Here is a 12,484-nt window from a genome sequence, read left to right as displayed (position 1 = left end):
TCTTTTTATTTATTTATTTATTTCCTCTCATTTTATTTTTAAGTTTTTTTATCATTACTTTTTTTTTTAATTTGTGATGTTGTACTATTACTTTACTAATTTCTTATCTATTTTTGATCTTAATTTCTTACCATTTAAATCTCAAGTTCTATTTTTATCTACTTTTATCTTTTATTCACTGTTATTTTAAATTTTCTTTTAATTTAAAATGATTAAATGTAGTTATTATTTTTTGTCATGTCAATCCCTGTTTTTGTAAATGCTCGGCTACATTGAAAATGAGGGTTGCCCTCAATGTACTTCCGAGTCAAAATAAAGGTTGATTGATTGATTGATTGATTGATAAATGATTTTGTAAGTGTCACCCAGTTCAATATAAACTGGAAACTTCACTCAGTTGCCACCTAAACAAAACTGACTTAATTATTTTATTCCCAACATATAAAAAAATCAGTTTTGTCTTTTACATGTGACACAGTTCATTATGGAAGGAATTAGAGATGCATTTATAGTCATACTCATAAAAACTGATAGATAACAACATTCGAAAACCAGAATGTGTGACATAAGCCGAGTGGACATTACCATGCAAACAGCTCAGGGAAGGAGGGTCTGCTTACACATTTACTGATGACACAAGAGGCCTGTAGATGTGTGTGATAGATTTATACAATGGCTGACTTTACTATTGAGGTTTTTAAAAATTTGTTAAGTGAAATCAACAGTGTGGACTTTTTGGTCCTTGTTCCACCTTTTGTCATCAGTTTCATGAAACTGAATTCTGTATTTTGTGTTTATTTGGTGGTTGTTTGAAGGAACTTATTCTCGTGCTTGTAAGTTGTAGTGTTTGCTGGAGAATTTTGCTTTTGTGTCATGTGTGTAGCGTTTTCTGGAAAAGAAAAATGTTATTTTGGCCAGCATTAGTATTGTTAACTGTTTTGAGACTATGACTTATGGATGGACAAAATTGTTGAAGCAACAAAGAAAAACCATAAATGATAATTTCACCCAACTGCCAAGTAAATACAACCCCAATTCCAATGAAGTTGGGACGTTGTGTAAAACATAAATAAAAACAAAATACAATGATTTGCAAATCCTTTTCAACCTATATTCAATTCAATACACTACAAAGACAAGATATTTAATGTTCAAACAGATAAACTTTATTGTTTTTTGCAAATATTCACTCATTCATATTTTGAATTTGATGCCTGCAACACGTTCCAAAGAAGTTGAGACAGGGGTGTGTTTACCGCTGAGTTACATCACCTTTCCTTTTAACAGCACTCAATAAGCGTTTGGGAACTGAGGACACTGATTGTTAAAGCTTTGTAGGTGGAATTCTTTCCCATTCTTGCTTGATGTACAACTTTAGTTGCTCAACAGTCCGGGGTCTCCGTTGTCGTATTTTGCGCTTCATAATGCGACACATTTTCAAAGGGAGACAGATCTGGACTGCAGGCAGGCCAGTCTAGTACCCGCACTCTTTTACTATGAAGCCACGCTGTTGTAACACGTGCAGAATGTGGCTTGGCATTGTCTTGCTGAAATAAGTAGGACGTCCCTGAAAAAGACGCTGTTTGGATGGCAGCAGATGTTGCTCCAAAACCTGTATGTACCTTTTAGCATTAATGGTGCCTTCACAGATGTGCCAGTTACCCCTGCCATGGACACTAACACACCCCCCACACACCATCAGAGATGCTGGCTTTTGAACTTTGCGCTGATAACAATCCGGACAGTCCTTTTCCTCTTTGGCCCGGAGGACACGACGTCCATGATTTCCAAAAACAGTTTGAAATGTGGACTCGTCAGACCACAGGACACTTTTCCACTCTGCGTCAGTCCATCTCAGATGAGCTCGGGCCCAAAGAAGCCGGCGATGTTTCTGGGTGTTGTTGATATGTGGCTTCGCTTTGCATGGCAGAGTTTTAACTTGCACTTGTAGATGGAGCGACGAACTGAGTTCACTGACAGTGGTTTTCTGAAGTGTTCCTGAGCCCATGTGGGAATATCCGTTACAGGATGATGTGGGTTTTTAATGCAGCACCGCCTGAGGGATCGAAGGTCACAGCCATTCAATGGTGGTTTTCTGCCTTGCTGCTTACTTGCAGAGATTTCTCCAGATTCTCGGAATCTTTTGATGATATTATGGACTGTAGATGATGAAATCCCTAAATTCCTTGCAGTTGCACGTTGAGAAACGTTGTTTTTAAACTGTTGGACTATTTGCTCACGCAGTTGTTCACAAAGTGGTGAACCTCGCCTGTCCTTGCTTGTGAACGACTGAGCCTTTCAGGGATGCTCCCTTTATACCCAATCATGACTCTCACCTGTTTCCAATTAAGCTCTTCACCTGTGGAATGTTCCAAACTGGTGTTTTTTGAGCATTCCTCAACTTTCCCAGTCTTTGTTGTCCCTGTCCCAACTTCTTTGGAACGTGTTGCAGGCAACAAATTCAAAATGAGTGAATATTTGCAAAAAACAATAAAGTTTATCTGTTTGAACATTAAATATCTCGTCTTTGTAGTGTATTCAGTTGAATATAGGTTGAAAAGGAGTTGCTAATCATCGTATTCTGTTTTTATTTATGTTTCACACAACGTCCCAACTTCACTGGAATTGGGGTTGTATAACTGACTCAATTATTTTATTTCCAAGAAATATAAAAAATAGTTTTGTCGAATAAATGTGACAGTTATGCAAAGGATGTCATATGATTTATAGAATCAAAAAACAAAAAAAAATATAATATTCTTACCAAAAGTATTGCAGAGAGGGCAGCAATGAGCCATAATATAAACACTCTGGAGCTTGGTACATAAGCCTTCCGCACCAGTTTCAGGTGCAAGCAGGATTTTAAATTTCAATAAACAGTTTTCGTTCCCCCAAACAGGCAAACTTGAAGATGATGCCCGACAGAGAGAGGTGGAGCGAAGACAGGAGAAAGCGAATGAGGAACAGCGATGGCAGGCACAGCGTGAGCTGGAAAGAAGAATTGAAGAACAGATTAAAAGAGAAAGTGAAATATCTGCTAAGAGGCTTTCTCAGGCCAATGAGAAACTGAAGCAGAAAGAAATCCTCAGAGGCCAGGAGTTCCACCAGCAAGCCCATATAATACAACAGCCACTGGAGGTCTATACAGTAGACAGAGACGAGGTAAGCAACGTTTCTTTGATTTATAGGCACAACCCCATTTCCAAAAAAATGCCGTGCAAAATATAAATAAGAACGAAATGCAATGATGTGCAAATAATTGAAACCCTATGTTTCATTGAAAATGCTTCAGAGACAACATTTCAAATATTTTAACTGGGAAATGTTATTGTTTTTTGAAAAATAAACGCCAACCTGAAATTGATTCCAACAACTCTATTATGTCTACTTCATGTGACTTATCAACAATACATCTACTTAATTTAAGTAACGTATCAATAATACATCTTTTCGATATTTACCTCAATGTATTCAGATACTTCACTGTTGCTACTTCACTTACACATTGTCTATATGTGATTATTAATCTGCTTATTGTTTATTCTAAAGAAATAGTGTTTTTTTTAACAAATAAATACATACTGTCTGGAAAAATACAGCTGTGTTACATATCATTTTCCCAGATGGACAGTGCTCATGCCTTTATGCCTTATTTAAACTTACTCAGGTTTTTCTTGAGGCTCTGTTTTTTTCCCTCTCCTACAGGTTGCAGAAACAGAAAATAATTTTTTTGAACTTCTGCTAAGATATGAAATCACTGAAATCAAAGACACACAGGACTCATTACCTGACAGAATGAAACGCCTACAAAATGAGATAATGGTTGACTACTGTAAGAAACACAACCTGTCCAGTAGCTGCATGTTTTCCTTTGATGCTGCCGTCGACTATGACACTCTGCCTCTAAGTGACAGACTGTCAGTCCTGGAAGCAGTACTGCAAGTAGTTTTTGAGGAGACCGAGGATGGCCATGAACCTCAATATGACCGGGACATCTTACTCAGTATGCTTGAACAGCTGATTGACACTCATCAAACACTTGCAGGGAAACTTCTGCAGAACGTTCTTTATACAGATGTGCAGCTCTCCATGCAGAGTAAAGAAATTCTGTGTCAGATCTTGTTCAACAACATGTGGACACCAGGAGAAATAACTGATTTTATGCGCAACATCACTGGGAAAGCCACTGAACAAGTGTCCTCAGTTCTTCACACAGCACAGACCTACAAACTGGAGTATGGCACTGTTTTCAATGCTCTGGGTACATCCAATCCCCTCAACATGTTGCAAATCCATGTGGACAATGAGAGACACAAAGACGCTAAAACCATATTAAGTGAAATGCATGATGAAAACATCCCTGAGAATGTGTTAACTATCCTGGAGGATGTCCTGTTATATCTAGAAATGGAGCTTCCAAAAACTGCAGCGGCTGATCTCAGTGAAAGTGAAGTTGAAGATTTGAAGAAGATGGTTAAATCCCTGGATTTCAATGACCCAGACAGAGACGTCCTCAAACAAGTGCTGGTTAAGATGTCAGTTGCAGTTAAAATGTGCTCCACTATCATCATTCAAAAAGACGAAAAGAACACAGTTATTGAAGGATATCTTCCCAGATTAACTCAGCTTGCAACACTGGTAATTTTTCTTCTTTCAAAATCGGAAACAAATACAGGATGTCTTCTTGAAATCGGGACAGGTGAAGGAAAGTCCTGTATTTTAGCCATGCTTGCGGCAATTCATGCAATTCGTGGTGTAAATGTGGATCTTGTGACAAGCTCACCAGTCCTTTCCTGCCGTGATTTAGAAGAATGGAAGGGACTGTATAATATGTTTGGCATCACATCATCTGTCGTTCCTCCACCTTTTAATGATTCACCACCTGAAAACCAAAATGAACTGGTCCAGGATGCATATAGTAAACAAGTCGTATACAGTACTGTAGGAATATTTGCAGCAGATACACTGAGACAAGAGTTTGAGAAGAAAACGACTCGAGGAGAAAGGAGTTTTGAGATGGTCCTTGTGGATGAGGTTGATTATATGACCTTGGATAATGGAGTTCAGATTACATTTCTCTCTCATGAGTCCAGAGGTCTACAGCATTTGGAGCAAGTCCTTGCAAGCATTTGGGCTGTGACTTCGGCATGTCGACCAATTCAAATGGAAGAAACTGGAGAGATCATGTGGGCAACAAGAGTCCAGAATTTTCATACTGCTGCACTGCTCGCAATGATAGGTTCTGACACATCTGACACATTTTCACCACTGGACATTTTGCTGCCAGGCATTGAATTGGGCTTTTACTCAGAGGACGACTTTGAAATGTTAAAAGCTTCTGTTAGTGCAGGTGAAAGGAAAGAGGAAAATGCAACCTTGTATGAGGACACATGGAAGTCTATCATGGCAAAAACTGGAGTGGAACAACAATATGCCCTGCTTAGTGTCCTTGAGATGGGAATGGAAAACAAGGTGGCGTTTAACTGTTATGTGTATCAATCAGAAACCAGGAAAGCTGCTCACTTTGGAGAGCAAAAAACTGAAACTGACCAAAACGTTAACATGCTGCTACTTGAGAATGGAAAAGCTTGTGAGATCATGTCTGAAAAAGTCCTTGTTGAAGCCACTGTTAAAGAGCTGACATCCAAAATCAAATATTCTAAACAATGTAGATCAAATGCAGACACGGAGGAAAACACTCTTGTGATCCCTCCTTTCATGGAGGAATACTTGCAAAAGCAACTGCCAGTGTTTGTTGAGAATGCCCTGAAGGCCATTCAAATGACAAAAGGCAGAGAGTACTTGATTGAGAAATCACTCAGAGCTCAAGGAGTGGATATAAGTGAAGAAGACCAACACATGTATCACACAGTAATTCCAGTGGACTTCCAGGCCAGTGGGATGCTGGAGAAAAGAAAACGCTGGGGAGATGGACTGCAACAGTTTTTGGAGATGAAACATCAGTTAGCATTATCACCTTTATCAAATGTGACTAACTACATGTCGAATCGGAGTTTCTTCAAGAGATATCTCAGTGGGAAAGGAATATTTGGTGTTTCTGGAACATTGGGAGGAGATGCAGACAAGTCTTTCCTGACAAGGCACTACAAAACAGACTGCTATGTCATTCCAGCTCATCAGCGTAAAAAAGTTACTGAGCTGCCTGCAGTGCAAGTGAAGGGACGCAAAGATGAATGGATTCAGATGCTTTGTGACACAGTTTCAAAGGTCTCTGACAGGGGTCAGGTTGTGTTGGTTGTATGTGAAGATGTCAACACAGCAAACGCCCTTAATGCAAAAATAACAGCAGGCACCAGGCATCCAGTTACCATGTACACCAACAGTGAAAGCCACAGCATTGAGAATCAGGAGTTCACTGAGGGACAGATCATCATTACCACTAACCTTGGAGGACGTGGGACTGACATTAAGGTTGCAAAGAAAGTCAGTCAACATGGTGGTCTTTTCGTGATACTCACCTATTTTCCCAACAACCGACGAGTGGAGCAGCAGGTCTTTGGGCGCACAGGTCGAAAAGGCACACCAGGCATGGTCCAACTAATACTGAACCATGAGCATCTCGCTCAGGCTTATCAGGGCCATTCCATCGAAATCATGCGGGAACTCAGAGAAGAGTATGAGAGTGAACGTATTAAGCACATGGAGAAAGAGAAACTGGTTGAAATTGAGATGAAGGAAGAGCTTTTCTCCACATTTTGTCACTTCCTTAGTGACTTTGATCAGCATTACAGCACAGAGGAAAAGACAGATCTCTTTGAAGTGAGAGTAAAAGATGTTCCTCATTACTTTGAGTCCCACTGTACTAAGATGGACTATCACCCAGCTCTGAATGCTTTGAAAGAATCATGGGGTTTATGGCTGATTCTTCACACAGATCAGATCAACACAGAGAATGACATCAAGAAACTGAAAGAAGACCTCATCCAGCATTTGCAGAACACAAGTGACAAACTTTTACAAGGTAACAGTGAAAATTTCTACGATCACATCCAGCAGGCTTTGGGACGAACTGCCTTGCACTTTCAGAACAAAACCAAACGTGACTATGGAGCAAAGTTCTACTGGGAAAAAGCATCTGAGTCAGATAACTGCTACCGAGCTGTTGCACTGTATAACCAAGCTTACATCACTATTAACATGGCTGAGAAGAACTATAAAAACGAGGCACGTGCCTTGCTTGAAGAAGCAGAGAAAGCTATTGATGTTTACGTGTCAGAAACAGCAAATACACTGAGTTTAGTTTCTGTGTCTGTTACTGGTGATTTTGAACCACACCACAGTGGCACCTGTAACTTCCAAACACAGATGCAGGCTAGGATGAATATATTTCAGTCTTGGAAAAGAAATATCACAGGAATTCTCAAAGTCCTTGCAGCAGATGAAGGTGATGTTACAACTGGGGACTCCGCACTCTATAGCTTATCATCTTGTGAGGATTTTGTCTCTAGTAATGAATTCAGCCTCTTCCATAATTATGGTCTTGCAGTTGTGTTTGAGGTGAAACAAAAGCCCCGGTTCTCATTTGATGCTCTGATTTGCTGCTTTATTGGTGTGGCCCAGGTGGTCGCAGGAGTTCTGATATGTGCCTTGTCAGCTGGTTCCCTGTCCTCTTTTGGCCTTGGTTTAATATCTGAAGGTGTGTCTGACATAATCAGCGGGGTCAGGGGTATGATAAATGGAACTTTTGACTGGGCATCATGGGCATTGTCTAAAGCCATCAGCCTAGGAATTTCTCTGGCTTGTGGTGGATTTCGTGCTATCAAAAGATCAGTCACCTCTGTGAGCGAGGCTGCCAGTGGAATCCTCAAAGGCACCAAATCCCTAAGAAGTGTTGCAAGTAGTGCCGTAAAATCAGGAAAACAACTCTTTGTTTCTGCTAGTACATCAGTAAAATCAGCAGTTTCTTCAGTATGTACACAGAGCTTTACTTCCATGTGCACATCAAATGTATTTAAATCAACTTTTAAGAATGCAGGTATGTATGCTGTCCAAGAAATCGCTATTCAAGGGACAAACGCAATCCTGAACAAATGCATTGACACAGTTCATAAGCGTTTCAAACTAGAATTTCAACAGTTTTTCAAGGATTCTGTCTATTCAGCACTGAAAGAGAATAAACAGTTTGAGAAAGCAATCACAGTGTTTATCGGCTCAGTGATTCCAAAGACTGCCCTGGAATGTGATGACTACAAGATTGACAAAAACTTGGAGAAGAAAATTACGGACAATGTTAATTTACACATGAATTTTACCATCAGTAACCTCATGACACACTGTAACCAAGTGCATCGACTTATTAGGAAATGCTCACAGCTCTGGGACCACGCAGCAGCAGAATTTCAAGAGCATATTTCTAACAAGACTAACACATGTATCAAGACACTTCTAAAAACAGCAAATACCTCCACCTGCCTGTATAAAATGTATTCCTCCTTGCCTACAAAAAATACCATTAACAACAAGTTTGTTCCTGCGTTTTTGGAGTGCATGACTGAGGATGCATCTTTCGAGATGTATGATAAAGACGGAAGGGACAACTTGGAGGATGTGAAACGTCTTGCAGATGAACTCACTGATTTAATTTCAGAAGGTCTTTCAAAAGCCCTGGTTGACCGTTTCTCAGATTCTGCCTCATCCATTTGTGCAGCAAAATTCACTCAAATACTAAAATCTACTGCTCGAGAAGTTGGTAATTTGTTGGGGAGGCATGAAACCCAAAGCTTCTTTGACAACCAGCAGCATCATTACGATCTGAAATCAGAGCACAAAGATGAGTCTTTGTCTGAGGGAGAAAAAAATGAAATTGAGTCCTATGCCAGTAAAATAACTGATGAACAACATCCAGCCACAGCTTTGGAGCTCCATGTCCTCACAAAGAGTGACCTACTGGAAGGAAAAGGGGTTTGTGTAACTGTGGTAGATGCTCAAGGGAAGCTTCTCTCAGAAGAGACTTATCCAGGAACTGACCCAGCAGCTGGTAACATCAGAGTCTTGCTGACAAAAACATCAGAAAATTCTTCAAAGTGAGTAAAACTGTTCAGTTCTTTTGATTTTGTTCAGTTTATTTAGTAAATCATTTTTATACAAGTAAAACAACAGAGTAGAAAAAGACACATCAGTGTAAATAAATATAAGTATATATAAGTATAATATATACACTTACATAGTGGTCATCATTTATCCCATTTGTCATCATTAAAATGATTTTAATTATTATTTTTTTAACAGAAAAGAAGGAATATTAAGTAGATTTAAAAGTAGGATTATGGGTGAAATGACCCCACACAGCGGTCACTTTGATATTGTACGCTCTGACGGCTCAACACAAGCCGTGAATTCAGAAAACCAGAACTGCCTGTTCCACGCTGTCATCCAAGCAACAACTAATGCCCTTGAAGATGTCGTGCAAGAAAAAGCTAAAGAACTCAGAATCAGAGTCAGTAAGGAGGTATGTGAGAATCTATAAGGTTTATATTAAGATTGTCTTAATCATAATTAACATATTGTTAATATTGTAATTGCTTATTGCATTTCCATTTTGTTTGTATTCAGTTATTTTGATGGTGCTTTCTGTTTCTGTTACAGATTCAGTCAAAGCCAGGCAAATACGTTAATGCTCTGAAGGTCCAGAACATGTTCAATCAGAGAAACAGCTGCAACAAATTCAAAATAGCAGGCGGAGTGAGAAAAGGAGACGAGAAGAAGTACAAGGAGTATATTAAAAACAAGGAGCCACAACAAATAATACACGAATTGTATTTGGGAGATGTTGGAGAATATGAACAGTAATTTCATTCATTATGTTTATCTATATTTATATCTAATATTAAGACTAGTGGTATATGGTGTACCAGTTCATCTGGTATGCAAATTTTCCTTAAGTATGGGTTTTGTAATAATCGTTATACTGGCATGCCACAAATACGTGACGATATCAGGGATGTTTCAGTCACAGCAGACACTCATTCACCTCCCACTGTCCAACCCGTTTCATCTTAAGCAGAACGCTGTGGGGCAGCGAACGTAAAGGAATGGCTGGTCTTTTGGGTTTAGTGTTAGCCTAAAGTCGCTTGCGATTATATGCCCAATTCAGTCAGCTGTGTGCAATAAGCCATACATCAGCTGGTACTGAAGAGTGAATGAGTGTAATATTGGGTAGCAGTTTATTTCAGACAGTACTTTGTATTTAATACGTAAATAAGTACTATTTACAGGTACACAATACATGCTAGGTATGTACAGCTGTACTTATGGAGAATTTAACGGTAAATATGTAGGCTTGACAAATAATAGTAATAATATTAGTAATAGTAATAATAATAATAATAATAATACATTTTAATTCATTGGCTGTGGGTCGATGGGAGGGGCAGTAGAAGGGGTTCGGTGCTTTGTGGATCGGGCAGTGTCCGAAGACGTGGGCCTTGGCGTTCTGATGCTCGGTTGCTGAAACTGAAAGAGTTCTTGGGAAGGGTGCTTGAAAGTGCTCCTTCTGGAGACTCTATTGTCCTACTGGGGGACTTCAACGCTCACGTGGGCAATGACAGTGAGACCTGGAGGGGTGTGATTGGGAGGAATGGCCTCTCTGATCTGAACCTGAGTGGTGTTCAGTTTTTGGACTTCTGTGCAAACCACAGTTTGTCCTTCACGAACACCATGTTTGAACACAAGGATGTCCATAAGTGCACATGGCACCAGGACACCCTAGGCCACAGTTCAATGATTGACTTTGTAGTCGTGTCATTGGACTTGCGGCCATGTGTTTTGGACACTCAGGTAAAGAGAGGAGCTGAGCTGTCAACTGATCACCACCTGGTGGTGAGTTGGATCAGGTGGTGGGGGAAGATGCCGGTCAGACCAGGCAAACACAAATGTATAGTGAGGGTTTGCTGGGAACGTCTGGCAGAAGAACCTGTCAGATTGATCTTCAACTCACACCTCCGTCAGAACTTTGACCAGATATCGGGGAGGTGAGGGACATTGACTCACAATGGGCCATGTTCCGCTCCTCCATTGTTGAAACAGCTGACTGTAGCTGTGGCCGCAAGGTAGTTGGTGCCTGTCGGGGCGGTAATCCTCGAACCCGGTGGTGGACACCCCAGGTGAGAGACGCTGTCAAGCTGAAGATTGAGTCCTACCGGGCATGATTGGCCTGTGGGACACCAGAGGCAGCTGGCAAGTATCGACAGGCCAATCGATCTGAGGCTTCAGTCGTCACCAAGGCAAAAACCTGGGTGTGGGAGGAGTTCAGTGAGGCCTTGGAAAGTAACTTTAAGTCGGCTCCGAAAAGATTCTGGCAAACCGTCAGGCGACTCAGAAGGGGAAAGCAGTGTGCCACTAGCACTGTATATAGTGGAGATGGTGTGCTGCTGACTTCGACTGAAGACGTCATTGGGCGGTGGAAGGAATACTTTGAGGACCTTCTCAATCCCACCAACACGTTCTCCAGTGAGGAGGCAGAGTCTGGCGACACGGGAATAGGCTTGTCCATTACTGAGGCGAAGTCGCTAAGGTAGTTAAGAAGCTCCTTGGTGGCAAGGCTCCAGGGGTGGATGAGATCCGTCCCGAGTTCCTCAAGGCTCTGGATGTTGTGGGGCTGTCTTTACTGACACGCCTTTTCAACATTGCGTGGACATCGGGGGCGGTGCCACTGGATTGGCAGACTGGAGTGGGGGTGCCTCTTTTTTAAAAAGGGGGACCGGAGGGTGTGTTCCTACTACAGGGGAATCACACTCCTCTGCCTCCCTGGTAAGGTCTATGCAGGGGAGGAGTCTATACTGGAGAAGAGAGTCCGGCTTATAGTCGAACCTCAGATTCAGGAGGAGCCGTGCGGGTTCCGCCCTGGTCGTGGAACACTGGAGCAACTCTTCACTCTCTCCAGGATTCTGGAGGGTTCATGGGAGTTTGCCCAACCAGTCCACATGTGCTTTGTGGATCTGGAGAAGGCATTTGACTGTGTTCCCTGGGGTATTCTGTGGGAGGTGCTTCGGAAGTACAGGGTACATGGCTCTTTGCTACGAGCCTTTCAGGGCCTGTACAAACAAAGCAGGAGTTTGGTTCGCATGGCCAGCAGTAAGTCAGACTCGTTCCCAGTGAGAGTCACCGATTCTATTTATAATTTTTATGGAAAGAATATCTAGGCGCAGTCAGGGGATGGAGGGTGTCCGGTTTGGTGACCTCAAGGTCACATCGCTGCTGTTTGCAGATGATGTGGTCCTATTGGGGACATCAGGCCGTGAACTTCAGCTTTCGCTGGATCGGTTTGCAGCCGAGTGTGAAGCGGCCAGGATGAGAATCAGTACCTCTAAATCCGAGACCATGGTTCTCAGGTGGAAAAGGGTGGAGAGCCCTCTCTGGGTCGGGGATAAGCTCTTGCCTCAAGTGGAGGAGTTTAAGTATCTCGGGGTCTTGTTCACGAGTGATGGTACAAGGGAGCGGGAGATCGACGGGTGCGGGGTCAGCA

General features: G+C 41.6%; 1 protein-coding gene across 2 annotated transcripts in view; it reads left to right on the top strand.

The window, feature by feature from the left end:
• The first annotated feature begins 570 nt into the window (after positions 1 to 570).
• LOC108415645 overlaps positions 571 to 12,484 on the top strand; it is a 28,159-nt gene continuing 16,245 nt past the window's right edge. The window contains exons 1-4 of one of the 2 annotated variants that reach the window (XM_037533722.1): positions 571 to 574; positions 8,867 to 9,044; positions 9,250 to 9,469; positions 9,607 to 9,806. In XM_037533722.1, coding sequence (XP_037389619.1) covers positions 9,287 to 9,469; positions 9,607 to 9,806 — 383 coding nt within the window. In that variant the 5' untranslated portion in view covers positions 571 to 574; positions 8,867 to 9,044; positions 9,250 to 9,286. Of the gene's footprint in view, positions 575 to 8,565; positions 9,045 to 9,249; positions 9,470 to 9,606; positions 9,807 to 12,484 lie in introns of both variants that reach the window. The other variant, XM_037533717.1, reaches the window with a different exon arrangement.

This window comes from Pygocentrus nattereri, chromosome 2 (assembly GCF_015220715.1).
Source record: "Pygocentrus nattereri isolate fPygNat1 chromosome 2, fPygNat1.pri, whole genome shotgun sequence".
In the NCBI taxonomy this organism is placed as follows: Eukaryota; Metazoa; Chordata; class Actinopteri; order Characiformes; family Serrasalmidae; genus Pygocentrus; species Pygocentrus nattereri.
The sequence above is the reverse complement of the archived record's forward strand: the minus strand, read 5'-3'. Positions and strand labels throughout refer to the sequence as shown.